Genomic DNA, 27825 nt, shown 5'->3' on the forward strand with positions numbered 1-27825 from the left:
AGTACAGGAACTTGGGTGGAAGTTATAGAGTTCTATAATTTAAAAAAATATATATTTATATAAACACATGCCACCTCAGATCAAAGACTCTATTCCAATAGGTCACTAGCTCTTGAGCAGCCACGCACTCAAGAAATCCCAATTCATAAACAGAGGTACAAATAAAATGGTAACAAATCAGATACGGATATACGTTAGTAACATATCATTAAAGAGAGCAAAAGAAGTTACAGACAACAACATTTTACCATTAATATACCAAAGAAATCTATCAAGTAACTTTAATTTTAGATTAATTTTACCTCATGCATACAAATTCTTCTCTTTATTTCCGGTGAACTTTCAGGAGACGAAATAGTCTGTAAAAGTTAGAAGTGAAGTTTTACCTATTAAATTCCAGCATATTTTTAGTGGTTCTACGTTCTTTACAGTCAGTATTGGTTCTACTGGAAACAATTAAAAAAATTAAAAAAATTAAGCAGAGTAGGATTATCATTACTACGAACGATACTATACCAGTTATGTCTACATAAAAGCTACCATTTCTCACTGCCATTAGTAGTTGTATCTTTATAAAACTTTACCACCTAACGGTATCTGCTGATACATGTGGAGATGCAACACATTTGGTCGTCCTTAAAAGGGGGTCAGCATCAAACAACCGTGCCAATGTCTCACATAAAAAGTACAACCTCTCAATGTCTTCATTTTAAAATGTAAAATGCAGAATGATTTGTTAAAGTAATTGATAGCCAATGTCTTTAGTTATTTTGCAAATTTTTCTTTGACTGAAAAATTTGATGAACTAAACTTATGAGTACAAAGCGACAATTCAGAAACCAGCATTTTAATAAATGTTCAGTCAACAAATGTAAAGTTACAGAATAAAGACCGGCAGTAACTCACTGCTAAGATTGATACACCAATCATACCATGTAACCTTGACAGCAGAAGAGGCCCGTAACTGTCTGCTGGCACCTCCATCTGAACTTGTTTGTTTTAATTTTTTTTAGCTTTTTTAAACAATTTGTAAACATATATTAGAATGGTATTGATTGATTTACTATGTAAGTTTCTGAGTACTCGCACTTTTCCAACCTTTTTCTTTTGCTGCTATCGAGTACTGTATGCAGAAAATATTTCTGTGAAGTTTTAAACATTCTCGCACTGTTATTATGCTGCTGGTTAACTTGTACTGTATTGTGAATTGACAAATTCCCGCTTTTCACTTACATGGTTATGCTGCTGGTTATCTTGTACTGTATTGTGAATTGACAAATCCCCGCACTTTATTATATGGTTTTAATTTTTTATGATGGCATTAGATTGTATTCTTTGTAAAGGTCCCTTAAGAACCCATCGATGCTAATCTGATTTATTAAGGATAAATCCTCTTAGCACTTGAAAGTTTATTGAATGGTTCCCATATATACGTTTTTCCTTGTTTTTATATGATATGATACGATGAATTTAGTACTTCACTGTCTCTTTTTTTAATGGAGTGTAATGTTGATTTTTAGATGTATCTTTTTCTTTTATGTGGAACTCTTCAGAGTCCCAAATCATAATAGATAAACTGTAGCAAACTGTAGTTGACGTGTTTTAATGATGCTGGAATTTTATACAATACTCTACTGGTCAATGATTGGAGTATTCTTTGTTATACAGAACATATAAGGCACTCGCCTCGTCCTCCCATAGGGATTTTAGGCACTATGAAGATGGAAGCCCACACCTGATGACAAATAGCAGCAGATATTACAGCAGATTGGGTATCTTTCTAAAGCGAGGAAGACATGAAATCAAGAGAGCTGGCCAGAGAAGTAGCTCCTAATGGTGCAGACGGTGCTGAGGCACCAGGGCTCAGAGATGGGAATGGAACGAAAGTCCAGCACGGTTTCAGTACATAGAGTCAGCCCCATCTGATAGTTTTTTTTTTGGGCGAGTGCACACCCAGGGCCTGGATCTATATTTATTGTTAACCGAGTGGAGTGGAGGTACGTGTGTAGTACTACCAAGAAGACAAAAGCAGGTCCCAGGCAGGTGCTTGTGGACCCAGATGATCTGAGACTACAGTGAAGCGGCAGCAAAAATACAGAGGCTGCTAGTATGAGCGAGTGGAGATGTTTTGTAATTACATGCTGAACTGTCAATGACCAATGAGAAAACAGTACAGTTGTAGCCACAACCAGGATGGCGCCTTGGTAAAAACTGAATCATAAAAGATTGGGAGATGAGTGACAGCAAAGTAATAAAAATAACCTTCTTAGCAAATGCCTCTGCAAAAGCCCACACTTTGTTAAAAGAGGAATATCGGCAAAATAAGACAAAAAGGTGTTCAAATATTTACTAACGTCTTATCCAAAGGAAATCCTTGACTGAAATTAACAATAGCAGAAAAGAGATGTATTTTTCTGTAATATGTTAAAAAAATAATCAAAATACATCACGCAAAACTATTTAGGAAACAACTTGTACTAAACGTTGCAGGAAACAAAATAGTATGGTTGACATACGAACCTACAAAGAGTTCCTTTATTCATTTGAGTCGTATTTACTTTCTTTAATATGCTATACATAGAAAATAACTTCTAGTCTAAATGTGCTCTTTTTATAAAGACCATAATGCTTCATTTTCCAGTGTTTGTAAGAATTTACGGTCTCAGCAAATATAGGGACTGAAGCACAAGGAACTATTATAATTTGCCGCAAATCCCACAGTTGGGAAAGCAATGATTTGAAGTCACGTCTCAAAGTTCCACAAACCCTATATTTCAGCTACAAAAACCACATGTACTAGCATAAAATGCTTTATTTTTATTTAACTAATCAGCTTACTGGATTGAGACAGGTGCACATGATTTTAGGTTCCAGCATAACTTACTGAGAAAGTACATTTCAAACTTGAGATCAACTACTTTCCGCAGTACCAGGTCTAGGCAATGGGTAAAGTGAATGGGTCTCCATTTTGGGGTCTCCATTTTTTATGAAACTCCATATCACTGCATTTAATTTGCCAACTTTCTTATAATTGGTACTCAGGAACAGAATGGAATAAGGTACTTACGTTCTTTTTGGTGGATGCTCTACTAACCACAGATTCCTCACATTATGAATACCCCCAGCAGTCACCCTGGATCAGGAGTCGTTTCTTCAGTAAATCCCTTGAGCGTAGGTAGGTAGTGTAGTGTGGTTCAGCGTTGGAATCGTCCCACCGAAGGGCACCTACGCGGTCACCACCTCGTGCGCTGATGCCATCGGTTGTGGATACTTAGAAATCAGATTGTGTCAGTGTGCATATCTCTAAGATAAAGTCTGTTCAACATGGGCTAGAAGAGTCTATTCCACAGAACAGAGAGGATAGTGGGCCAGTGAAGAATCATTGGTTAGACAGACTATCCCCTAGAAAGAGAGTTACCAAAGGTAAGTAACTTGGTTCTTCTGAAATCTACTTCTAGCCACAGATTCCTAACCCTGTGAATAGATGACAAAGCAGTACCTCCTCAGGTGGTGGATCTGTGGAATGGCACAGAAGAGGAAATCCTGTAGGACAGATTGTGCAAAGTGCAACTCACGCCAGACCTGTCTATCCAGACAGTAGAGCTTAGTGAACATGTGAATTTATGTGCACATAGCAGCCTGACAGATGTTCAAGACTGGCACACTGCGCTTTAGCACCTTATGCTCTGTAGAATGAGTGCATAGGCCTTCCAGGGGCTGTTTCCTGGTTAATCCATGCTCCAAAATTGCACTAATAAACCCACCACATCTGGGCAGAAGTAAAGTGATATAAAAAAAATGATAATGTGTGGGAACAGATTCCAAATAATGTTTTCTAGTAGAGAAAACATAAATTAATCCTTACTCATGGGCATCAACAAGTGAACAAACAGTTTTCCTTCACTTCCAATAATTTTTTACATATCGGTGGCTGCAAAAATCAATGATCCAAAGCAGTCCACACTGGAGGTAGTTGGATACACACTAGCGGGAACAACAAGGCCAGAGTGTGGATCAAAATTTTATGTACGCTGTAATTTGTTAGACTGCTCCATTACGAAAAGTTGACACGTTTCTGCCCATTAATTCAGGCCTCGTCAGGACGAGGATAGAAGAAAAAACACACCAAACGTTTAAAGGTGAAGGCAACTGAAGGAAATTCCCCAGTCGTGATTATACAAAAACGTGCGTCTGACTAAATGCATCAAATAACCGGAATCAAGAGGTGCCACAGGTCTGCCTCTGGAAAACAGACTCCGACTGAGTACAGGTTGTCATTAGCCCAACCTTCATATACAAATCTTAAACGTGTTCTTCACTGCATATCATTCTCACTCGGTGGTCCAAACCACAAAGAACGATCCTTGCCATAAGCGTCAGTACAGGAGCGTCCCAGAGGGAACCTCTCCGCAAAATGAATCCTGAAGCGGAAGTGCCTCGGAGTACATAAAATTTGGATACACATTCTGGACTTGGTTGAGGGCCTTGTTGTTCCCTCTAGTGTTGTGTATCGGACTACCTCCAGTCTGGACTGCTTTGGATTATTGATTTTTGCAGCCACTGATGAGCAAAAAATAACTGGGAGTGAACGAAAAATATGTTTGTTCACTTATTGCGTGATCTATATATATATATATTATGTATCTATTAATGACCATCGCATATAGCTGTGAAGTATTTTTACTATGTCCATGAATATCCCATTTGCACTTGCACTTTAAAAAGCGAGGAAAATTGCCAAGGAGTTGTCATGTGATCAAGGGCGGGATCGCCGAAACGCGTAATGGTGGAGTTGGCTGAATAAAAAATTGCACAGAACTTTTGGGTCCACGCTCGTTTGTTCTTAAGGAGGAGAAGTGAAGGCGAGTTGCAGCAGTTTGTGCTGGATTGACTTCCTCCGGCACGTAGACCCCCTTCCCGTTTGAGGCTTCGTGTGCGGCAAGTCTGGTCTCGGAATATCCGTCTTTCGGCATCGCGGGCTCGTGGTGTTCTTTGGCGGGGACCCCCAGGGCATCAAGAAAAGTTTCCTGAACGGAAAGAAGCGAAGCCCCCTGCGAGCCGCAATTGGGAGGTGTACGTACACGGAGAGACGGCGATTGACGGCGGCGGACTTCTCTGCTATCGGTGGAGCTCGAAGGAGGATACATCGGCAGGAGAGTGAGCGCGGCAGGTCGGTGTCAGAATTCGACTAAGGTACGACACCCAACGGCATTTGACAGGTGGGAAGGTGTGCGGTGCGGTGCAGGAGCCTCTAGGTATTTGCTGACAGAGGAACGAGCACTGCAATACAACATTACAATAGCCAAAAAATGTCCGCGGACATAATTAAGGATCGCAAACTGGCTGCTGAGGCGATGTTTTTAGATTCCCCGGAGGATATACAGGGGGCCAGTAAGGTGACAAGTGAAGAACCCAACAACAAGGGTAAAGGGCTCGGGACAGTTTCCGTGTGCTCGAAAAACTGAAGCGCCAGGAGCAAGCAAAGTGGTGGGAGGCAAGATCCCTTCAAAAATATTTGGATGTAGGAAGGATACCAAGGGGTCTCCGCATTATGATTGCCCCCAGCTACGAAACTCCGAACCCACTCATGATGGCAGTGTGGGGGGAATGCAATTTAGAATCTTCTCGTCGGCTTGTTCAAATATTAGTTAAATATGCTGACATTGATAGAAGTGCGCTTCAGGAGAAAATAGAGCTTTTGGAAAAGGAGATTGAGCCACAAGGGGACCCACAGTTTAAACATAAAATGGTGGAGGAGATGAACGTTCGTCTAAAAAAGGAGGAGGAAAAAATTAAAAATCGAATAACATATAAGTTTAGACGAGACAGATATTTACGTTCGCAAAAAGATATGATTCAATGCGGGTAGATACGGCAAGCAAACGCATGGATAATGTTGATGACAGAAGAAACCGAAAAGCAAATGCATCCCCCTCGGCCTCAGACTTGAGTTCGGCCGTGGAAAGTGGCTCGGAATCGGATAATTTTGGAACAAGGTCAGAGGCCAGCAACATTACGTTAACTTTGGGGGAAGAGCTGGAGAATTTAAAACGCAGTCGGAGGGAGACATTAAGGCCGCGCATCAAAGTGCCCACCAGAACAGGGCAACCCGAAGAAGAAGGGGGTGTCGGCAAGCAAGGAGAAGGCGCCAGGAAGCGCGGGAGAGGCAGAGCTCGCAGATAGGGGCTGAAATAGGAGATGCAATAAGGGAAGGCAAGCTTGTTGATCCCGTTGCCTCCAACAACCATACCATCATTAATCTTGCAGGTATTGATCTCTCTACTGCGGAAAAGCAGCTTTTATCTTTGGGTTTGTCATATTGTCCGGAATCTAATTTTAGTTACACCCAGACTCGGGCAGACATATATAGGTTAATTCGGAAATTGAAATTGAAAAAGTTCCACCACCAGCGTAGCACCCAGGGAGGGCCGGAAGTGGCTGAAATGGTATTACAAACCTCTGGGATGCCAGGAATGCTGGGGACTGATTGTGTGATCAGCAGAGTTTGGAAAGAGGGGACATGATAATAACGGATATCCCCAATCAGTCCCATGAGATAACTGCAATAGCAGGCAAAGACATACAGCAATCACAAGTACATGGGACTAATGTCAAGCCACGGACTCCTTTTAAGCAGAAATCTAAATTTGTACCTATCATGGCAAGAGACTCCATAGATGTTTTTAATGAACAAGTAGTTGCACAAATAAAAAGACTCAACATTGCCACCAATAATGCCAACAGAAAATTTACCAATCATGAGAGGAGATATTGGCAACTTATAAATAACTTGAAAGAAAATCATCAAATTATAATACGCAACTCGGATAAAGGAGGTAATTTGGTATTATGGCCCTTAAAGGAATATTTGGAAGAGGCGCATAGCCAACTAAACAACACTGAGTGCTATAGAGGAATCATTGTTTGCACAATTACTAGCCTGGAAAAGCACTGGGCTACTAAGTTGGGAGGAGTTTAAATACCTCAAAAAAGAGCATGCTACCATCCCGGTGATTTATTTTATACCTAAAGTACATAAAAACATGGATAAACCACCGGGGCAGCCAATCATCGCTGCATGTGATGGCCTTTTGGAGAACCTTTCTAGATACATAGATTTTTTTTTTTTTAACATTTTATTGATTTTGCAAACATTAACAAACCTGATCCACATGTAGTCCTATTTTACATCTTAACACCTGAAGGCATTTACTATTCCGCATACAATATACATTGTTTCTGTGCCGTGTCTTTGTGACCATGAACCCTTGTTTGTTTTGGCAGTCATCCTGTCCCAACCGTCGATCAATCTACCCCCAACCCTCCACATAAACCATCTTTTATTCACTTACATCAGAAATTGACTCAGCTTGTGGGGGTTCACATATGTCGCCCCTGAATTCGTTCCATTTTCCCCATATCTTGGACCACTTCTTGGGGCAACCCCTGTGCACGTACACCACTCGCTCCGCCACCATGGCGTTATCCATGTCATTTCTCCAATGTTGGTATGTGGGGGCATTCCCGAACCCCCGTTCTGTGCAATATTACTCTTTGCAAATGTCATCCCCAGTGTCGCCCATTCCTGCATCCTCAGGTTCAAGTCTGTTGGTTCCCATATGTTAAGGAGGCACCTCTTTGGCTCCGGTGGGACCTCCGCCTCCCCCACTCTCGCAATTACCCTCATAACTTTTTCCCAGTAAGCCACAATCTGCGGACATTCCCATATTATATGAAAATATGTGCCTGGTTGTCCACAGTGTCGTAAGCACAGAGGGTCGGGAGCTCGTCCCAATTTATGCAACAGGATGCGTGTGTAGTATATACGGTGAAGGATCTTTAGCTGTACTAGTTTGAGTTTGGAGGGGATTGCCACTTCTCTCGGTGATACCAATGCCTCCTGCCACTCCGCTTCGTCCAGTACACCCACGTCCTCCCGTAGGGACACAGTGGGGTCCCGCTGGTTATTTATAATTTTGCGGTAGGTTTGGGAAATGGCCCTTGTTGCCATGTGGTCAGTAAGGAGTCCATCCTCCAATGGTGAGGCCTCCGGCAGCTGAGTATTTAGTGGTATTGCTTTTAGCAAGGCGTGTCGAATCTGCATGTATCTGAAAGTTTCGGTTGGAGCCATGTCATACTTTTCTCTCAGTTGTGCAAAGGGAACGACCCCACCCTTCACCCAAAGGTCTCCTATTTTTTAAATGCCCACAAGGTCCCACTGTCTGAACCCTTTGGTGTTGTATAGCTTACCCAGTCGTTGGGTTTCCCAAAGCGGTGTGGCCTGCGTCAGTCTAACCTCCCACCCCAGCGCTCGCTGCGCCGTGTGTCATATTTTGACTGTGTGAGCTTTCGGGCCCATGAGATTGTTGTTCCTTGCATTTGTGTATAGTGCCCTCAGTATGTGCTCAGCCGGCAGGGTGTATCTGTCCAGCCGGAAAGCTGGTTCCGCCTGTGGTGTATGTATCCACTGGTTTATAATCATAAGTTGTGCAGCCCAATAATACAGTTTTATATTGGGCAGAGCAATCCCCACATCATACCAGCTTCGATTTAACTTGTGCATCGCTATACGTGCTGGCTTTCCGTCCCACAATAAAGTAGTAACTTCCGCCTCAATTGCCTTGAAATATTCCAAGGGGACCGGAAACGGCGTGTTCTGTAGGGCATACAGGAATCTCGGCAACGCCATCATTTTAAAGAGGGCGGCTCTGCCCAACAGCGTCAGCGGGAGCGATCTCCAGTGTGTCACATCATGACGAAACTTGTCGAGGGGTTTCTTGAGGTTCTCTTCAATGAAGAGTGTTTGTTGGGGTGTGATAAATATTTCAAGATATTTGAATCCCCCGGCCGCTACTTGCAGTTTACAGCCGGGCGGTAGCCTCGGAGCAGGCCCGTATAGGACATATAATAGGGATTTCTCCCAGTTTATCGTGTATCCGGAGACCTGTCCATACACGGTGCAGATATCTAGCAAGCTAACAATGGAGCGTGCTGGGGACGTCAGGTATAACAACACATCATCCGCATAGAGCGAAATACGGTCTTCCCATCCCATCTCCCACCTCATCCCGATACATTGATTTTTTCTTGCAGGATTTTGTTAAAAGTCTAAAATCATTTGTGCAGGACACGGGTGACTTTCTGAGGAAGATACAAAATATAACATGGAAGCCCACGTATTTAATGTTAGCACTTCACGAGTCCGCCTTATATACATGCATCAAGGATAAGGACGGAATGAGGGTGGTTGAATATTTTTTTTTGATGAATAGGCCGATTGTATTCTCTCAGCACACTAACATGCTTCTTAAAATGCTATTATTCTGCTTGGAAAACTATTTATTTTTGTTTGATGGAAAAATGTATCAGCAGACTCAGGGGGTTCCTATGGGGGCCAGCTTCTCTCCCACCTACGCCTGTTTGTTCATGGGGTGGTGGGAGCAGCTGGTCCTCATGCAACAACATGAGCAGATTTTTAATATGAGTGTGGTAACTTGGCTCCACTATATCGATGACTTGTTTATAGTATGGGATGGAGATGCTGAAAGTGCAACTGCTTTTATTGAGTTATTGAATAACAATACAGTTAATTTACATTTTACGTTGGAGATAAGTAAGGATATGGTCACATTCCTGGGTGTACGATTCCAGGTAATTAATAATAGGTTATCTACTACCCTATATAGAAAACCTACGGCAGGCAATACACTACTTCCCGTCTCCAGTGCGCATCCGCCCCATCTTATTAAAAGCATCCCGTATGGGGAGATGCTCCGTATCAGACGGATATGCAGCGAGGAGGCGGATTGCAATATAGAAACAGAAGGAAAGCCAAAATAGGTTCCTTGATAGAGGATACAGCTCAGATGTGATAGAATCAGCAATTGCCAAGTCCAAGTCTTTGGCTAGACAAGATCTGTTAAAATACAAGGAAAAACAGACTGGCCAAGGTTGGGGAGATGAACCCATAAGGTTGATTCTTGGATTTTCGCGCCAGGAAAAACAAATTAGGGCAATAGTGAGGAAGAACTGGCCCATTGTAAAGGATGACCCAGTAATTGGGGGGTCATTACCCAATAATCCATCAGTAACCTTTAGGAAGGCAAACAGTATGGGCATGGCACTAGTCAGAAGCAACCTGGAAGTGAAAGGAAAGGGTTCATGGCTTATGGCAAGGAAAGCGTTCTTTAAATGCTCTGCATGCAAGGTGTGCCAATATGGTGTCAACACCACGAATTGTACAACAGCATTTGGCTCCAAAATTTGCAAAATAAGCCAACATCTTACATGCAAATCTGACTTTGCGGTGTATGTGCTTACCTGCAGCTGTAATTTAAAATACGTAGGAAGCACAAAATTACCTGTACATAAAAGGATTCTCCACATATCCGGGCTATTTGCAACAATGATGAGAATAACCCAGTTGCAAGGCACTTTAAGATTAACCATAACAGCGATCCAAATCATCTGAGATATTATGTTATTGAGGCCATAACCACCCCAGAAGAGAGGAGGCGATAGAGAATCAAAATTTAGGAGGTTAGAAACAACTTGTATCCTGCAATTTGATTCTAAACACCCCAGGGGATTGAATGCTAGTGAAGATTTATATACTTTATTATGACGTTATGGACTAACCCAATAGTGAGGAGAACATCATGGAGTCTTGGTGATAGGAGAAAAGTACTGATGAAATACATAAATGTTTCTCACCTTGTGAGATGATGAACGTTGTTTTGTTCCACCTTACATGAATTTTTCGACTGCAAATTTTAGGACAGTATTTATATATTTACGATGTTTTAGGATTGATTTTAGGAATCATTATTGGAAAGTGTATTTTTATGCTTCCATATATATTTTGTGATTTTTCTATGGATCTACCTACTATATTGATTATATTTATTGTTGTCCTGAAATCTTTTGCACTTTAGAAATTTATGCAATTTGCACAACCTATCTGCTCAAACAGGAGGCATGTAAGGGGAGGAAGTTAAGCCTTTTTGAATTGCCAGCTGCCACGGCCTCTGACGAGAAGCGCTACAAGCTTCGAAACGCGTAAGGCTAAGGACATCATTCGGGGAGGGGAAGCCGCTTGCCTTAAAATAAAGAAAGGTTGTTCCTTACCTGCTTGTGGAGTGCGGTCTCACATCTGAGGAACTTTGTGAAAACATACATATATATATGTACAAGTTACTTACCTTCGGTAACGATGTATCTGGTAGAGACGATTCTAGCCGCAGATTCCTTAATGTAGAATTATCCCCAGGCATGAGACTGGACCCGGAACACTTTATTGCTCAGCATCTCTGCGCGCCGGGGGGCGGCACCACGCGACTCCGCCCCGACGCCCTCCGCGGGCGTGACGTCAGCGAGGTCACATAAACCCCACCCCAGCGCGCTGACGTCAGTTTGCTTCGGAGAACTTTTTCCGCGCCACAACGTGGAGCCATCACATAAAAACTGAGGAGAGCATGGGAACAGTGTGCAAAAAAACAAGAGAACAAAATAGAGAGAAGCAAAAGGTGAGAAACATCACCAGGTGGCATCAAGGCACCAGAAGGCGACAACAGCAGGCCAGAGCAAGAAAAGCGCAAAGCACCACTCCGTGGAACCAACTTGCAAGCCAAGGCGAGAGCCATCTTGGAGGCACAAGCATGGGAAAGCGCCGTGACAGAAGAGAGAGAGAGAGTCTGCAACCACAACCACATAGGGAAGGGCCACAAGCCCGGAACAGAGGAACAGCAGCAATCCATCCCTAGACTACACTGCCAAGGATGGCCATACCGCCCGAAAGGAGTAAAACGTCAAAGCACAGGTAATCCATCCGCAGACTATATTGCCAAGGAGGGCCATAACCTCTGAAAGGAGAAGGAGGTCAAAGGACAGGTAAAAAAAAAAACAACGCAGAAGACCGGGTGGGGATCAGAAAGTCTAACAGAGGGAAAGAGCAAAAGTAGGCCTTACGCTGGAGAGAAACCAGCTGGAGGGAAGCCTGACAGGAAGTAAACGATGAGGACACTCACAGAAGACAAGCCACCCAGAGGGAGGCGACTGCAGCAACCCAAGCAGAGGGTCCTAGCAGAACGGGGAGGAAGGGTGGTCGTGAAGGAATCTGCGGCTAGAATCGTCTCTACCAGATACATCGTTACCGAAGGTAAGTAACTTGTACATCTGATAGAGACTACTAGCCGCAGATTCCTTAACGTAGAATAGATACCCTAGCCATACCCAGAAGGGAGGAGGGCCTGCCTGCGAGAGAGCCTCCCCACCAGGAGGGACCGGGGCCCCAGTAGGGGACATGGCACAAGAACAAGAAGGAAAAGGCCAGGAGATCCTAAGCCCAACCAAGAGAGAGCGCCCAACACCCCGCAGGGGCAGACAGCACCCAAAAACCTCAAGGAACACAAGGGTCACTTCAAACCCAGTGAGACGAGGTAGAGCCAGAGGCAGGGCCCACTGGAAGAAACACATGCACAGAGATAGAAAAGAGCTGAAAACACAGTGGCCGCAAGCAGCAGACAAGGCCGGAACGGCGCCACCGCCAACAGCACAGGCGGAAGAAGAAAAGCACCGTTGCACGAAGCCCCACTGAACCAGAGGCAGGGACGCAAGGAAACACATCAAGAGCACCACGGTGGAGTAGAACAAGCAGTCCTGCACGGGCACGCATTGCCAGCAACAGGCAACACCACGGAACAGCGCACCCAGGAAAAGGCAGACGCCAACCGAAGGCAGAGGCCCGGGAGGACCAGGACACACCCCAAGGGAGGGGCCGGGCCAGAACACACACACACTGACCACGAAGAAGTGGAGGAATCGGCAGAAAATAAGAGGGAGACGGAGGACGGGCCCAAGCCGGCCACCCGAACACAGAGGCCAAAGAAAGCCAAACCCTCTGGAGCATCAGGCAGAGGACCCAGCCAAAACACAGGACAAAAATCCGGAACAGCCACAACACGATGCTGCAGACAGCAGGCCAGACCGTCCGAGCGGCATGGCGAAAAGGAGGACGGACCTAGCGCTAGCTGCTCCAAGACAATTGGCAAGAAGATCGTACCTGCGACATACCATGACGCCACGGAAAGCAAGGAACCCGAAAGGGTGACCACACCTCCCCAGCACAGAGGTATGTAATAGCTACAAGTACCCCACATTGGGTAGGTTACGTCCCAAGAACCATGGGAACACCTCTTAGGAAAAACATTCCGCAGCAGAGGACAAAACATAAAGACCTGCAGAAAATACCCGCAGACGGCTTATGAAGCAGCCAATAAAGAAGATACAGAAGTCCTAAGACAACAAAAGGGCCGGACCAGCAGCCAACAGCACCTAGGGCCCACAAAAAGACCCCCAAGGCACATTAACCAGACAGAACACACAACCTGGGCTACCCGTTACAAGGCCCCAGGAAAACAACGGGAGAACACCTCCCAAAACACAGACCGACAGTCAGGTCCCTGAGGGGGAGGAGGAGGAGGAGGAAGGCGACGCCCCGCAAGACACCTCTGAATGGCAGAATCCGCAAGGGCATGGAACAACAGAGCGCCATCGAAGGGGAAGTCAACCAGCTGTTCTCTAACGTTCCCAGGGAAAACACTATCCCGTAGCTAGGCATGGCGACGAAGGGCCACCGACGTAGCCATGGTACGACCAAGCACCTCCGAAACGTTCAGAGCCGAGCGAAGAATAAACGCCACCAGCTCTCGGCCATCCAACACATGGTGCCGCAGATCAACGCAGGCACCCTCCTGAGAAGCGTAAGACATAAAGGACTCCGCCGAGTCCCATAAGCAAGAAGTGGCTCTGGCTAATACACAAAGAGTGTTAAGGGCCCGCAAAGCAGCACTGGAGGAGGCGAAGATGTTGCGCCCCCAGGAATCCAACCAGCGGGCCTCCCGCGACGGGGGAGACAACACCGATGGCAAGGAGGAAAAGACAGTCTGTAAAAGAGGGCCCCTCGTATATGGGTGGAGGGAAAGACAGAAAGGATCATGCGGAGCAGGACAGTGGCGGTGCAGAAGAGGCTGGGGCACCGGGCCCCCCGTGGCAGGACGCCCCCAGGCCCCCAAAAGAGAATTGTGGAGCGCCGCCTCGAAGGAAAGAAGCAGCGTCCGTCCACCAGAGCCCTGGTGGCGAACCTCCAGCAGATGATCCGTGGGGAAATGGGCAGCTGGATCGCCCATGTGCAAGATGCCCGCAGCCGTGGAAACAGCCCGAGCGAAGGCAGCACTCGCCTCCGTAGGGCCCCGCGGCGGGGAAAGCAGTTCCTCCGTGGGCAACGGCTGCAAGCTAAGGCGGCCGTCCCCCAGCCCAACTGGAGGAAGGAAAGGCCAAGCTCGAAACGGAGGAGGGTGGACCGATGAATGGGGAGGCGCCTCTGGAGAAGACTGCGGGTGCGGCGACGGCGAAGAGCTGTCCTTAGAAGACGCCGGGGAAAAAGCCACGACGCGGCGACCAGTCTCCAGAGAAGATGAAACAAACAGCTGTCGAACCTCTGGAGAAGAGGGGGCGTCTGAAGACGAATCAACGCCCCGACGTCAGACTGGTGCCGTAGAGTCTGCCACCGGCGTCATGTCAACGTCAACCGGCGCCAAAGGGGATGCCGGAACAACCTCCGCCACAACGCGCGGCGCGGGAGACCAGGGCTGGATCGGAGCCGGGGGCGGCTAAGGAACGGCGCCAAAAAGGCATCGACTCGACCTCCGACGAGGCAGCCGCCTGTGTGGAGGGACGAGGGGGGCCCGGGGACACGCCCGGACCCCTAGCCGGCCCCTGCGGCACCGCTAGGGCCAGCAGCTGCCGGCACCTGAGCGGCGTCACCTCGGCCTCGGACAAGGCCGCCGCCTGCTCAGAGGACTGAAGGGGACTCGAGGACATGACCCGAGCCTCGGCAACCTCCTGCGACACCATAGGGACCCCTGCGGGGGTTTGCGGCGAGGCAGAGGCATCGTGGTCCGAAGGAGGGAACCCCGAAGGGCCGCACCCCGACAGCACCACATCCTCCAAACCTGGATACGAACCAGTCGGCGCCGGAGCCAAAGCCGAAGCCACCGGCGACGCCGCAGGAGTCCCCGCACGCAGCAAGGGATCCTCAGACGTCCCAGGAAGAGAAGGAGAAGAGGGAAGAGCCAAAGAGGCCTGCAAGGACGCTGCATAGGCCTCCATCTGGGCTCTGGTCACCCCAGCGCCGGGGAGCGGCGGATAGGGTGACGACGCGTGGGGCCGCACCACCTGCGGAGAACCCACGCCCCCAGGCCAGGGACCGGGCCTGGGGACAAACTGCGACACTTACCAACAGGTGAGCGACGTCCTTGCGGCCTTAGAGAGAGACGATGTCGTAGACGGAAGCAGCAGTTCTTGAAGTCCTCCGCAGGGGACGGACGCGGCGACGCTTCCGACCTGGACATGCGGGCCGAAAGGAGTTTCATCCGGCGCTCCCGCCAGGACTTCGGCTTAATTTGCTGACACGCCTCGCAGTCCGTGGAGTCGTGGTGCTTCCTCAAACACCACATACAGATGGGGTGAGGATCCGTCGCCGACATCTGGCGCGCGCAAGATGAGCACGTCGTCTTGAAGCCCGAAGGCATTCGCACATTGTATCCAAGCTAAGCGTAAAAGGAAGGCCTGAAAACAGGCCAGGAACACGATCCGGGGGTCGCGTTGCACGCGGAAAAGAAGAAAACTCACGTCAGCGCGATGGGGTGGGGCTTATGTGACCTCGCTGACGTCACGTCCGCGGAGGGCGTCGGGGCGGAGTCGCGTGGTGCCGCCCCTGGCGCGCAGAGATGCTGGGCAAGAAAGTTTTTCGGGTCCAGTCTCACACCTGGGGATAATTCTACATTAAGGAATCTCCGGCTAGTAGTCTCTAGTAAGGGAACACCAACACCGCTTCACAGAATACCGTCCGACCCTGATGCGTTTCGTGCTTTGGCAGCACTTCTTCAAAGGGATAAGGACTTGTGCAGAATGAAACGGGACTTTTTTCCAGCACACCTTTGAGGAAAATCACTCCTGCCTCAGTGGGCGTGGCCATACGCATGGCCAGATGGTCTTGGTAGTGCTAGGATCTTACTTCGGTGAGTTGCCAGTTCCTTTCTAAATCTTAATAATTAAACCCACTGTGGGTGGTGAAGTCAGTTTCAATGCCCCAGCATCTCCGTTAATATTTCCACTGGCTGTCTCCTGCTCCTGCTGACTCGTCGGTTGACGCTTCAGCTCGGACTGCAAACTGCAGCTGTGCTCACCTCGCGGCTCAGGCAACAAGCCGCTACTATCCAAAACCAAAAGTTTGTCTGGAATAAGGGAGCCCAAGTAGGAAAGTACAATCTTGCCGCTTTATTAGTGGAAACTGCAGTAAGGGAACACCAACACCGCTTCACAGAATACCGTCCGACCCTGATGCGTTTCGTGCTTTGGCAGCACTTCTTCAAAGGGATAAGGACTTGTGCAGAACGAAACGGGTCTTTTTTCCAGCACACCTTTGAGGAAAATCACTCCTGCCTCAGTGGGCGTGGCCATACGCATGGCCCAATGGTCTTGGTAGTGCTAGGATCTTACTTCGGTGAGTTGCCAGTTCCTTTCTAAATCTTAATAATTAAATATGTGATGTGACATGAATATTTTGAATGTTTGTAGGATAAACACCTTTTGATACATTGATTTTAAGTTGGCTCGTGAGTTCGGAAACATTTAAAAATACACTGTTCGGGATTATGATATACATGAGTAGGGATTCATTTGTGTTTTCTCTACTAGAAAACATTCTTTTGATTCTGTTCCCACACATTATAATGGTTTTTTTTGACACTCCTGGTTAATCCATAGTAGACTTTAATACACAGGACAATTTATGTTGTGGTGGCTCCCTTTAGCACAGCTTTCCCATTCTATGCCACAGAGAACCCGACAAAGAGCTAATCGTCAACTCGATGGCCCTTGGTATGATCAGTAAAAAAACCTAGCACTTTCTTTGGGTTCTTAAACGTTTCTCTTCTGTAAACCCTTACAGAATCACTGGGGAATGGGGGGACCCCTTCGGAATCATTACTGGAATCTAAGGACTTCGACTGAGATGAATAAGTTACTTACCTTCGGTAATGCTTTTTCTGGTGGATACAGTATCTGCCTGTGGATTCCTCACCTTGTGAATATCCCCTGCACCAGCATTCCACTGAACTTTCCCCAGCTCTCTACGCCGACGTGGACGTCATAATACCTCGGCTCCACTCGCGACAAGCCGCTAGTATCCAAAACCAAAAGTTTGCCTGGAATAAGGGAGCCCAAGTAGGAAAGTACAATCTTGACGCTTTATTAGTGGAAACTGCAGTAAGGGAACACCAACACCGCTTCACAGAATACCGTCCGACCCCGACGCGTTTCATGCTTTGGCAGCACTTCTTCAAAGGGATAAGGACTTGTGCAGAATGAAACGGGTCTTTTTTCCAGCACACCTTTGAGGAAAATCACTCCTGCTTCAGTGGGCGCGGCCATACGCATGGCCCGATGGTCTTGGTAGTGCTAGGATCTTACTTCGGTGAGTTGCCAGTTCCTTTCTAAATCTTAATAATTAAATATGTGATGTGACATGAATATTTTGAATGTTTGTTTGTAGGATAAATACCTTTTGATTCATTGATTTTAAGTTGGCTCGTGAGTTCGGAAACATTTAAATATACGCTGTTCGGGATTATGATATACATGAGTAGGGATTCATTTGTGTTTTCTCTACTAGAAAACATTCTTTTGATTCTCGATGGCCCTTGGTATGATCAGTAAAAAAAACTAGCACTTACTTTGGGTTCTTAAACGTTTGTCTTCTGTAAACCCTTACAGAATCACTGGGGAATGGGGGGACCCCTTCGGAATCATTACTGGAATCTAAGGACTTCGACTGAGATGAATAAGTTACTTACCTTCGGTAACGTTTTTTCTGGTGGATACAGTATCTGACTGTGGATTCCTCACCTTGTGAATATCCCCTGCGCCAGCATTCCACTGAACTTTCCCCAGCTCTCTACGCCGACGTGGACGTCATAATACCTCGGCTCCGCTCGCGACTCCGTATGACGTCACCGGAGCCATAAGAGAGCCACGTCGGCGTGATGACGTCAGTTCCACACATTTTTTCTGTGCCTCCGAGGCGACCAGGTGGACCGACAACAGATTCAAAGTATACACAGTATACAACATTCGAACAAATATACATAGTACATACAGAAAAAGGAAAGCTAAGGAACATAAGCATTTCCTATAAGTGTACCAGATAGAAAGAAGACACAATGTAAAACACAGGTCAAACAAGGCATCCTTTAAGGTATACAAAGGTGGACAACGGGGAGGCGGGTGGGCCAGTGAGGAATCCACAGGCAGATACTGTATCCACCAGAAAAAGCGTTACCGAAGGTAAGTAACTTGTTCTTCTGATGGATATATCTGCCAGTGGATTCCTCACCTTGTGAATAGATTCCCACAGCAGTCCCACTCCTGGAGGAGGGTGTCCACCTTCCTATACCAAAAAGTCTTGCAAGACAGAGCGTGCAAAGTGGCCCTCCCTCCTCATCTCAGAGTCTAAGCAATAATGCTTTGCGAAAGTATGGATGGAGGCCCAAGTCGCGGCACCCCTGGAACACCCCTGGCCAAAGCAGAAGTAGAAGATTTAGCTCTAGTTGAATGAGCTCTAATACCCTCAGGTGGGACCTTACCAGCCAGGGCGTAGCAGATCTTGATGGCCAGGATGATCCATCTGGACAGAGTGCGCTTGTGCACAGCTTTGCCTTTAGAATGTCCAACATAGACCACAAAGAGTTGATCGTCCAAACAAAAGTCTTTCGTTCTGTCCAAGTAAAAGCTCACAGCTCTTTTTGGGTCCAGTCGGTGAAGTCTTTCCTCCTCCTTGGAAGGATGAGGAGGTGGATAAAACACAGGGAGAGTAACAGACTGCCCTAGATGAAAGGGAGTAACTACCTTAGGAAGGAAAGCAGCCCTGGTCCTAAGAACCATCCTTTCAGCATGTAAGGTTAAAAACGGGGGTTTAGAACTAAGAGCTTGAAGCTCACTCACTCTCCTTGCCAAGGTTATGGCTACAAGAAAAATTGTCTAAAGGACAACAGCCTCAAAGGACAGCTATGAAGGGGCTCAAAAGGGGACCCCATCAAGAAAGTTAAGACAAGATTAAGATCCCACTGTGGCATTACAAAAGCAGTAGGTGGAAACCTATTAGTAAGGCCTTTGATAGAGCTTAATAAAATAGGAGATTTAAATAATGACGGCTGATCTGGAAGACACAAAAAAGCCGATAAGGCCGATAGATAGCCCTTGACTGTGGCCACAGCACAGCCCTGCTGAGCCAAGGAAAGAGCAAACTGAAGCACATTAGAAAGATGAGCTTTTAAAGGGCCAACGGATCTCTCTCCACACCATTTAACAAACTTAGACCACCTATATGAGTAAATGGACTTGGTGGAATGTCGCCTGGCCGATAAAATAACATCCACCACATCAGGCGGGAGAGAGAAGGAACTCAGGTTGCCCCGTTCAATCTCCAGGCATGAAGGTGCAGGCTCTGGAGGTGGGGGTGAAGAACCTGCCCCTCCGATTGCGAGAGGAGGTCTGCCCTGAGAGGGAGACGAAGCGGAGGGTGCGATGAGAGGTGAAGTAGATCTGTGTACCACACCCTTCTTGGACAATCCGGGGCGACCAAAATAACTTGGGCCCGGTCTTGGCGAATTTTCCTCAGAACCCGAGAAATCAAGGGTATGGGAGGAAGCGCGTAAAGGAGTTGTGAGCCCCAACTCAACTGAAACGCGTCCCCCAACGTCCCCTGCAACGGAAACTGGAGACTGCAGAATGACGGGCAATGCGCGTTCTCGCAGGTGGCGAATAGGTCCACCCGAGGCGTCCCCCACGTCCGAAAGACGTGACGAACCACCTCCGGATGAAGCCTCCACTCGTGGTCGGCGGAGAACTGCCGACTGAGACTGTCCGCACGTACGTTCAGCACCCCGGCCAGATGATTCGCCATCAAGCAAATCTGATGAGCCTGAGCCCAGGACCAGAGCCGTAACGCCTCCCTGCAGAGACGATACAACCCTACTCCTCCCAGCTGGTTGACATACCACATCACAGTAGTGTTGTCCGTCAGGACTTGAACCGAAGGGAAGGGAGAAAGGCCTTGAGCACCAAACGTATAGCCAGTAATTCCCGAAGGTTGATGTGAAGCAACCTTTCCTCTGGAGACCAAAGACCCTTGATCTCCAGATACCCCAGATGAGCACCCCACCCCAGGGTGGAGGCATCCGTTATCACTGTGGCCACCGATGGAGGTAGATGGAAGAGCTTTCCTTGAGACAGATTGCCCTCCACGCTCCACCAAGACAAATCCGCTGCAGCTTCTCTGGAGATCCTGATCGACTCCCTGAGATCTCCGTTGTGCTGATACCACTGCCTGCGGAGGCACCACTGGAGTGCCCTCATGTGCCAGCGTGCATGGTTGACCAACAGAATGCAGGAGGCGAACAGACCGAGCAAACGAAGGACCTTCAGACCTGGAACAACCGCTCCATTGTGGAATAAAGGAATCATTCCCTGAATGTCGAGAATTCTTTGAGGAAGAGGAAATACTCGACACACAGTAGGGTCCAGTACCGCCCCTATGAACAGGTTGCGTTGAGAGGGCACCAGGTGAGATTTGGGCACATTGATCGAAAAACCCAAGTCGAATAACAGCTGAGATGTTACCTGCAGATGATGTTGCACCATCTCTGGGGACTCTGCTTTCAGAAGCCAGTCGTCCAGGTAGGGGAAAACCGGAATCCCCGACCTCCTGAGATGAGCAGCCACCACTGCCATCACCTTCGTGAAGACTCGAGGTGCGGTAGTAAGACCAAACGGGAGAACCGCAAACTGGTAGTGTTGCGACCCAACCGTAAAACGGAGATACTTCCTGTGCGACTTCAGGATTGGGATGTGAAAATACGCATCCTGCAAGTCGATCTACACCATCCAGTCTCCTTGCTGCAACGCCTGAAGAACCTGTGCAAGGGTCAGCATCTTAAATTTCTCGTGCTTCAGATAAAAATTCAAAACTCTGAGGTCCAGGATCGGACGCAATCTGCCGTCCTTCTTGGGAATCAGGAAATACCGGGAGTAGCATCCCTCACTCCTTTCTTGCTCTGGAACCACCTCTATCGCACCTTTTTGTAGCAATGCAAGAACCTCCTTCTGCAGAAGAAGTAGATGGTGTTCCGAGCAAAAACCCTGGCAAGGAGGGTAAGGGGGAGGAAACTCCCGAAAGAGAAGGGCGTACCCATTCTCCACGAGGTTTAAAACCCAAAGGTCCGTCGTGACCGATTTCCAACCTCGCAGAAAGTGGGACACCCGACCCCCCACAGGTCTCACATGATCTAGGATGGGGGATCTAGGGCTGCTTCCCTGAAGCTTCATTGGGAGCAGAGGAGGCAGAAGATGAAGATGGGTTGCGGCCAGAACCTCTCCGTCCCCTTTGCCTTCCTCTATACGACCTATAGAGGGGATTCTGCTGCTGCTGTTGTTGCTGCTGCTGAGGTTGCCGGAAGGTACAAAATGAGAACCTCCCAAATCCTCTAAATATCCTGAATCCAAATCCCTTAGCAGGAGTCTGTAAACCCAAAGACTTCGCAATAACCCTGCTATCTTTAAACCTTTGCAAGGCAGAATCAGCCTTCTCCCCAAACAGTTTCTCTCCATCAAAAGGCAAGTCAATTAACATGGCCTGAACATCTGCAGAAAAAACGGAAGAACGAAGCCAAGACCCCATAATTCTAGCCAGAGAATCAGCCGTGTCTAGACCCGACTGAATAACCTGCCTTGCAGCTGCTTGAGTGTCCGTGACAACCTCCATAAAAGAGGCCTTCTCTTCTTCTGGCAGCTTAGGGGCTAATAACTTCATAGAGTCCATCAGTGCATGAACATAGCGCCCCAATAAACAAGTGGCATTGGTTGATTTAAGAGCCATTCTTCCTGATGAAAATACCTTTTTGGCTGTCTGATCAGTCTTCTTAGAATCCCTATCCGCTGGTGTTTGAGGGAAGGCGCCTGACGATTGCTTCGAGCATGAAGCTTGCACCACAAGGCTCTCTGGAGAAGGGTGAGAGGAAAGAAAGCTTGGATCCCCCGGAGCCACCCTGTATCTCCTTGCCACTTGTCTGGATACTGCAGGCGAAGAAAGAGGCTTGCGCCAAACGTCCATCACTGGCTCTAACATAGCCTCATTAAATGGTAACAAGGGCTCTACAATTGACGAAGGTGAATGCAGAACTTCAGTCAAAAGATTCGGTTTATATTCAGCAGAGGGTAACTGCAAGTCCAGCAACTCTGCAGCCTTCTTGATGACCGAATGATAAGGGGCCAATTCTTGTGGTGGTGAAGACCTAGCAGAAGAATGCTCCCACTCCGGAGTAGTATCAAGACCACTAGCATCCTGAATGCCTTCAAAGTCATCAGAAGATCCATCAACCTCACCTTCTTCCACTTCCTCCCTGTAACGCTCCCCTTCCAAAACCCTCTGGGCCTCTCTTCTAGAACGGATCCGAGGACCCGGCGTCGGCGTCGCCGTACGCGGAGTCGGCGGAACCGAACGTGGAGTCGGCGGCGCCGGAGGAGTCGGCAGCGCCGGGCGTGGAGCCGAAGGAGTCGGCAACGGCATCGAGAGAGGCTCCGAAGAAGGCAAACGATCCAGACGAAGCCGGGATGTATCACCAGACGGCGCCGGGAACTGCCACGAAGGAGCCATCGGCAAGAAGGGCATAAAGGGAGCCTGAGCATAATGCTGCGGCACTCCCAAAGTGTATGCCATAGGACCCACGGGACCAGATGGTGCACCGGATGGGAAGGCAGCCCTTTGAAAAATCCCATACATCGCATTGAGGAAATGCGTTGAATCCGCACCCGGAGTTGAGAACTGCGGGTATGGGTTAGACCCTGGATCCAGTCGAGGAGTACCAGGAACCGGAGCCGAAGTGTCCTCAACTGGCGCCGCAGGTTCAGCTGGCACTGGAGAAGGCTATTCCTCCTGATCCGGTTCGGCGTCAGTAGCTGGAGACTCCACTGGCGCCGGTGACTGCGCCGGACACCGCGCCGGAGTCCGCTTCGGCGAAGGTGACTTCTCTGGAGACATCCGAGAAGGGGAAGGAGATGGAGATACAACTTCCTTGCTTCGACACCGAGGTGACGGCGACCTCGAAGCCTTACTCCACGACGGTCGCCGCCGAGAGCTATGCTTCCTCTTCTTATGATGTTTGACTTCAAGAGTGTGAAGTCGACGACTCCGGCCTCGATTTCTCCTTTTTCCTACCTCTTCTTTCCTTCTTCGCCTTGGCCATGAAGAGTTTCGCCTCCCTCTCCTTCAGGGCCTTAGGGTTCATCTTCCTACTGCTGGAGCAGTCCTCCACATCATGATCTGAAGAAAGACACCACAAACAATCCTCATGGGGGTCAGTCATGGACATGTGGCCTCCACATTCCTTACAAGGTTTAAAACCTGACTTTCTTGTCGAAGACATAGCTTATCCAGAAACAGTAACCTACTACAAGACTACAAAGTAGCAGGAGAGTGCTGGAAAACCGTTACGCGTCGACGGCACTGAAAAAAGGGAACTGACGTCATCACGCCGACGTGGCTCTCTTATGGCTCCGGTGACGTCATACGGAGTCGCGAGTGGAGCCGAGGTATTATGACGTCCACGTCGGCGTAGAGAGCTGGGGAAAAAAGTTCCGTGGAATGCTGGCGCTGGGGATATTCACAAGGTGAGGAATCCACTGGCAGATGTATCCATCAGAAATTAAAGGAATCCAGGGACCCAGGCCAAAGCAATGTATACGATCTAAACCTCAAACTGTAATTTTAATGTGAAGACTAGAGCATTTGTAAGTTTTTTTTTTAATTCTAGAAGGCGAAGCAATACACTAACCTGTAGCATATCACTGTGCCTTTTTTGCTCCAAATATATGATCTCAGTATGCTGACTACAATTGAGGCCACCCATCATCCATACTTTAGACTCTTTGCTGTACTTGCACCGCTCCAACAAATCGAGCTAAGGATTCCAACTTAATGTGTAGTCTCCAATTTCTTCCTATTTACAAAACGGTTTAAAATTCTTTATTTTTCAGTTTGCATCATTATTCATGTATACTTTATTAATCTGCATTACTATTTAATTTTCTATTTATGTCTCTCTTCCTTCTTAGATGGATGGGCTGGAGCAAAGAAAGATGGGAGACTAATGGAGTGTCCTAAGTGGAAAGGCATAACAATTGTCGGGAGGAATGCCATGTAGGAAGTTGGCTATTTATGTAGTGTACCAAAGGTAGGGGTACCACATGCAAACAGTCCTGGTTTACAGGGGCTTACTTTAATAATCCCATGTGCTCTTCTAGTGGTAGTGTGGACAAGCATCTTAGGCTTATCAGAAGGGAGTGTTGAGCATTTGTTGTACACCAAGAGTCAATAAATGAAACACACTTGAAAAGAAATGTGAGACCAATTTAGAAAAATAACAGATTTTTATATAGTATTAGACACAAAGATCATAAGGCAAGTGCTTTCAGAGATAGGACTTTTTGTAGGAATCTGAAATACAGTCAAATAAAGGGTCTGAGGTATCAGCCTCGAAAGCGGTAATGTTATCCAATGGAGAAACATTCACTGCAAAGGAATACTTGCTAACGATTTACAGGGTTCTTCTCCTTGACTTAAGGGGCTTAGGGGCCAAGGTTCAAGAAACCACCAAAAGTTTGGTTTTACCTGCCCTGGGGTGTCCAGGTGCAGAGATGCTGGTCGCGTTGGTAGCCTTGAGTGCTAGGCGGTACAGTCAACAGAGAAGTACCTGCAAAACGAAAAACTGCAAGTGGGGACTGGGGGACCAGTCCGGCAGAACCCAAAGGGGGGCTCAGCTCTTGAGGGATCTTGGAGCACGAAGACACAGTCGGTTTACGTGGACTGGTGGGGCTCAGGTGCAGAGGTGTTTTGTCCAGTGGGTTGCTCGAGTCAGATCTCTCACTTAGTTTCAGTGACCTAGAGAGGGGGAGAAAACAAGACTGCAGGGCCACAACAGATGATTGAAAGGGCTCCGGTACCCCGGGTATTGGTGCAGGGAGGCTCTCGGTAGGCTCTGCGTTTTGAGACTTGGTGTAGCAACTGTGCTGACCTCCTGGACTCTCAATGACCTCCACCTGGTGAGTTGTTCCCTCTGTGGACCCGATGGTCAGCAAAATGGTGAACTGGGCAGATGCTGTTGATGCCTAAAGATGCAGGGAGATAGCTCATCCACCTCAAGGGAGATGCTGCTTGGTTGACTAAGTACTAGACAGACCTCCAAGGGTTTGGGGAGGTTGTTCAGCCACACGACGAGTTGTTTCTTCCAATTGTCAGGAGAGCAGCAACCAGGCCGGGTTTGGCGATGTAGAACAGTAGGATCTTTCTGGTATAGATAACCCCACTTTTTGCCTGGTGTCAGTGAGTTTTGACTATAGTTTTTTTTTTAAAAACAAATTGTATTTGTCAAGTGGCACATATACTGCAGGGCCCTGTACCCCAGGGACTTCTGCACAATCAGAACATATATCATGGACTTTGACATTTTGCAAAATAGTACCCAAGGAAAATTAAAGGCAATACAACCAAAATCTAACTTCCCCTCCTCCCAACCCTCCCCCCCGACCACTCTAGGCAGAACCATTCCAATGTTAGAATAAAGACACCCACCAAAGTACTACCACTCACCCCTTCCCCTGAATCCTCCTCTACGAGCCCAATCTTATAAACGCGGGTCCCGTTCTATCGGAATCGGATCTAGGATCAATTCCAGATAGTCCGCCCACTTTTTCCATATTTTAAAGTGTTTTAGGGGGCACCCCCTGGCGGTGAACATGGGTTTCTCTAGGCCCATGCAGAAGTCCAGTCCATTCTTCCATGCGGCTAATGAGGGGGCCCCGGCGCCTTCTAGGCCCTCGCTATGTCCCTTTTGGCTAATGTAAGACCCAACAACAATAACTGGCGTTTATAGATGTTGCCGCCTATCCCCAACTCCGATAGACAATTGAAAACCCCACTCCAGAAACGATCTAAGGAGAGACACTGCCAAACCGTGTGTATTAATGTTCCCTCCTCCCACTCACATCTGAGACATATAGGGGAGTCAATCAACCCCGCCCCCCCATACACGTCTACGTATATAATAGATCCTATGGAGATATTTAAACTGAACCAGGCACAAACGCACCGCTATGGACGCTTCCCGTGGGGCAGCCAGGGACTCCACCCATTCCTCTTCCTCCAAGGGGCCTAGATCACCTTCCCAACCCTCCCGGAGTTTATGTAACGTGGAGGAGCAGTGAATAACCAGGGTTCGATATATTCTGGAGATCTTGCGATCCAGGAGTTCTCCCATGAAAACTTTTGCCTCCAGGGGACTAAACTCAGCCAAAGACTCCAACCCCGCCAGAGTGGGTAACATAGCATGTCGAAATTGCAGATACTTGAAGAATTGGGACCCTGGCATATGAAATTCCGCCTGAAGGTTCTGAAAGGATTTCAATACTGGACCTCTCATGACATCGCCCAGGGCCGATATCCCTATGTGATCCCAGCCCCGACAATCCCTGCAAGGCAGCGAGTTGTGGCAACCGCCCATTATCCCAGAGGGGAGTTTCCCGCGTTAGCGTGTTCCACCGCCCCATCCTACGCAATGCTTGCCTCCAGATCTGGAACACAACCTTCGTTGCCGATGCCAATGATCCCCGCAGCGATGCAGAGTATAAAACGCTATGTAGCGAGTGATCACCCAGAAGCTGCCTTTCTACTGCGTATGCCGGTTCCTCCTGATTGCCATAACACCATTTGTTTAGTACAAGTAAATGAGATGCCTGATAATATGACAGAATATCTGACGACGCCAGTCACCCACTATAGATGGATAAGAAACACGTCCCGAGGGCCACACGTACCTTGCCCCCGCCCCACCAGAACTGCCCAAGAGCCGCATTAACCTGCCTAAACCAACAGGGGGGAATCGGATATGGGTGGTCCTGTAACTGATATAGAAGGCGAGGGTGCGCGACCATCTTAAATATGGTTAATCTGCCATAGATAGTCAGTGGCATGCGGTTCCAGGTCCTAATATTTTAATGTACTCGCTCCCACACCGGTACCAGATTGCGCTCCCAAGCCACTGCCGGCATATGTGTTATAAATACCCCAAAATATTTCAGTCCTCCCGCCGCCAGTTGGATCGACAACGCCCAGACGCCCAATTTCTCCCGACCTCCAAGCATCCACAACATAGACTTGTGGGGATTCATATACAGTCTAGTAGTCTCCCCAAAAATGTGCATTATGCGCAGGAGCCGTGGCCCCGTTTTGTTCACATTTGTGAGGAAGAAGAGGACGACGTCCGCATACAATGCAATCCTGTCCGAAAATCCCTGGGCCCATTCAAAGCACTGAAGCTGTGCGCCTAGTCGCACCCACGCGGCCAGTGGCTCCATCGCAAGGGCGAATAAATATGGAGATAAGGGGCATCCCTGCCGCGTTCCCCGCCTAATACGAGAACACAGAGGAGACTGCGCCAGCCACCCGCCCGATGCTGTGAGGTCCGTATATAGGAGAGTCAAATAAGAAATAAACCTCGGCCCAAAGTTCAGCCTTTGTAATCATTCAAAAAGGTATAGCCAACTAAGAGAATCAAATGCCCTATTCATGTCCGCTAACAGCAGCGCTGCCGGCACACCCAGGCGCTGGACCGCCGTCGCCGCGACATGCGCCCGCCTAATATAATGCCTGGTAGC

At 47.9% G+C, this 27825-nt stretch overlaps 1 protein-coding gene across 4 annotated transcripts in view; it reads right to left on the reverse strand.

Moving 5' to 3' along the window:
* The window catches only part of KMT2E (lysine methyltransferase 2E (inactive)), a 2077373-nt gene that overhangs the window by 331910 nt on the left and 1717638 nt on the right, over window positions 1–27825 (reverse strand). For all 4 annotated transcript variants that reach the window (XM_085654164.1, XM_085654162.1, XM_085654163.1 and 1 more), the window contains one exon: window positions 303–359. In XM_085654164.1, the coding sequence (XP_085510290.1) occupies window positions 303–359 (57 nt within the window). The remainder of the gene's footprint in view (window positions 1–302; window positions 360–27825) is intronic.

Source organism: Triturus cristatus, chromosome 4_1 (assembly GCF_964204655.1).
Source record: "Triturus cristatus chromosome 4_1, aTriCri1.1, whole genome shotgun sequence".
Lineage (NCBI taxonomy): Eukaryota > Metazoa > Chordata > Amphibia > Caudata > Salamandridae > Triturus > Triturus cristatus.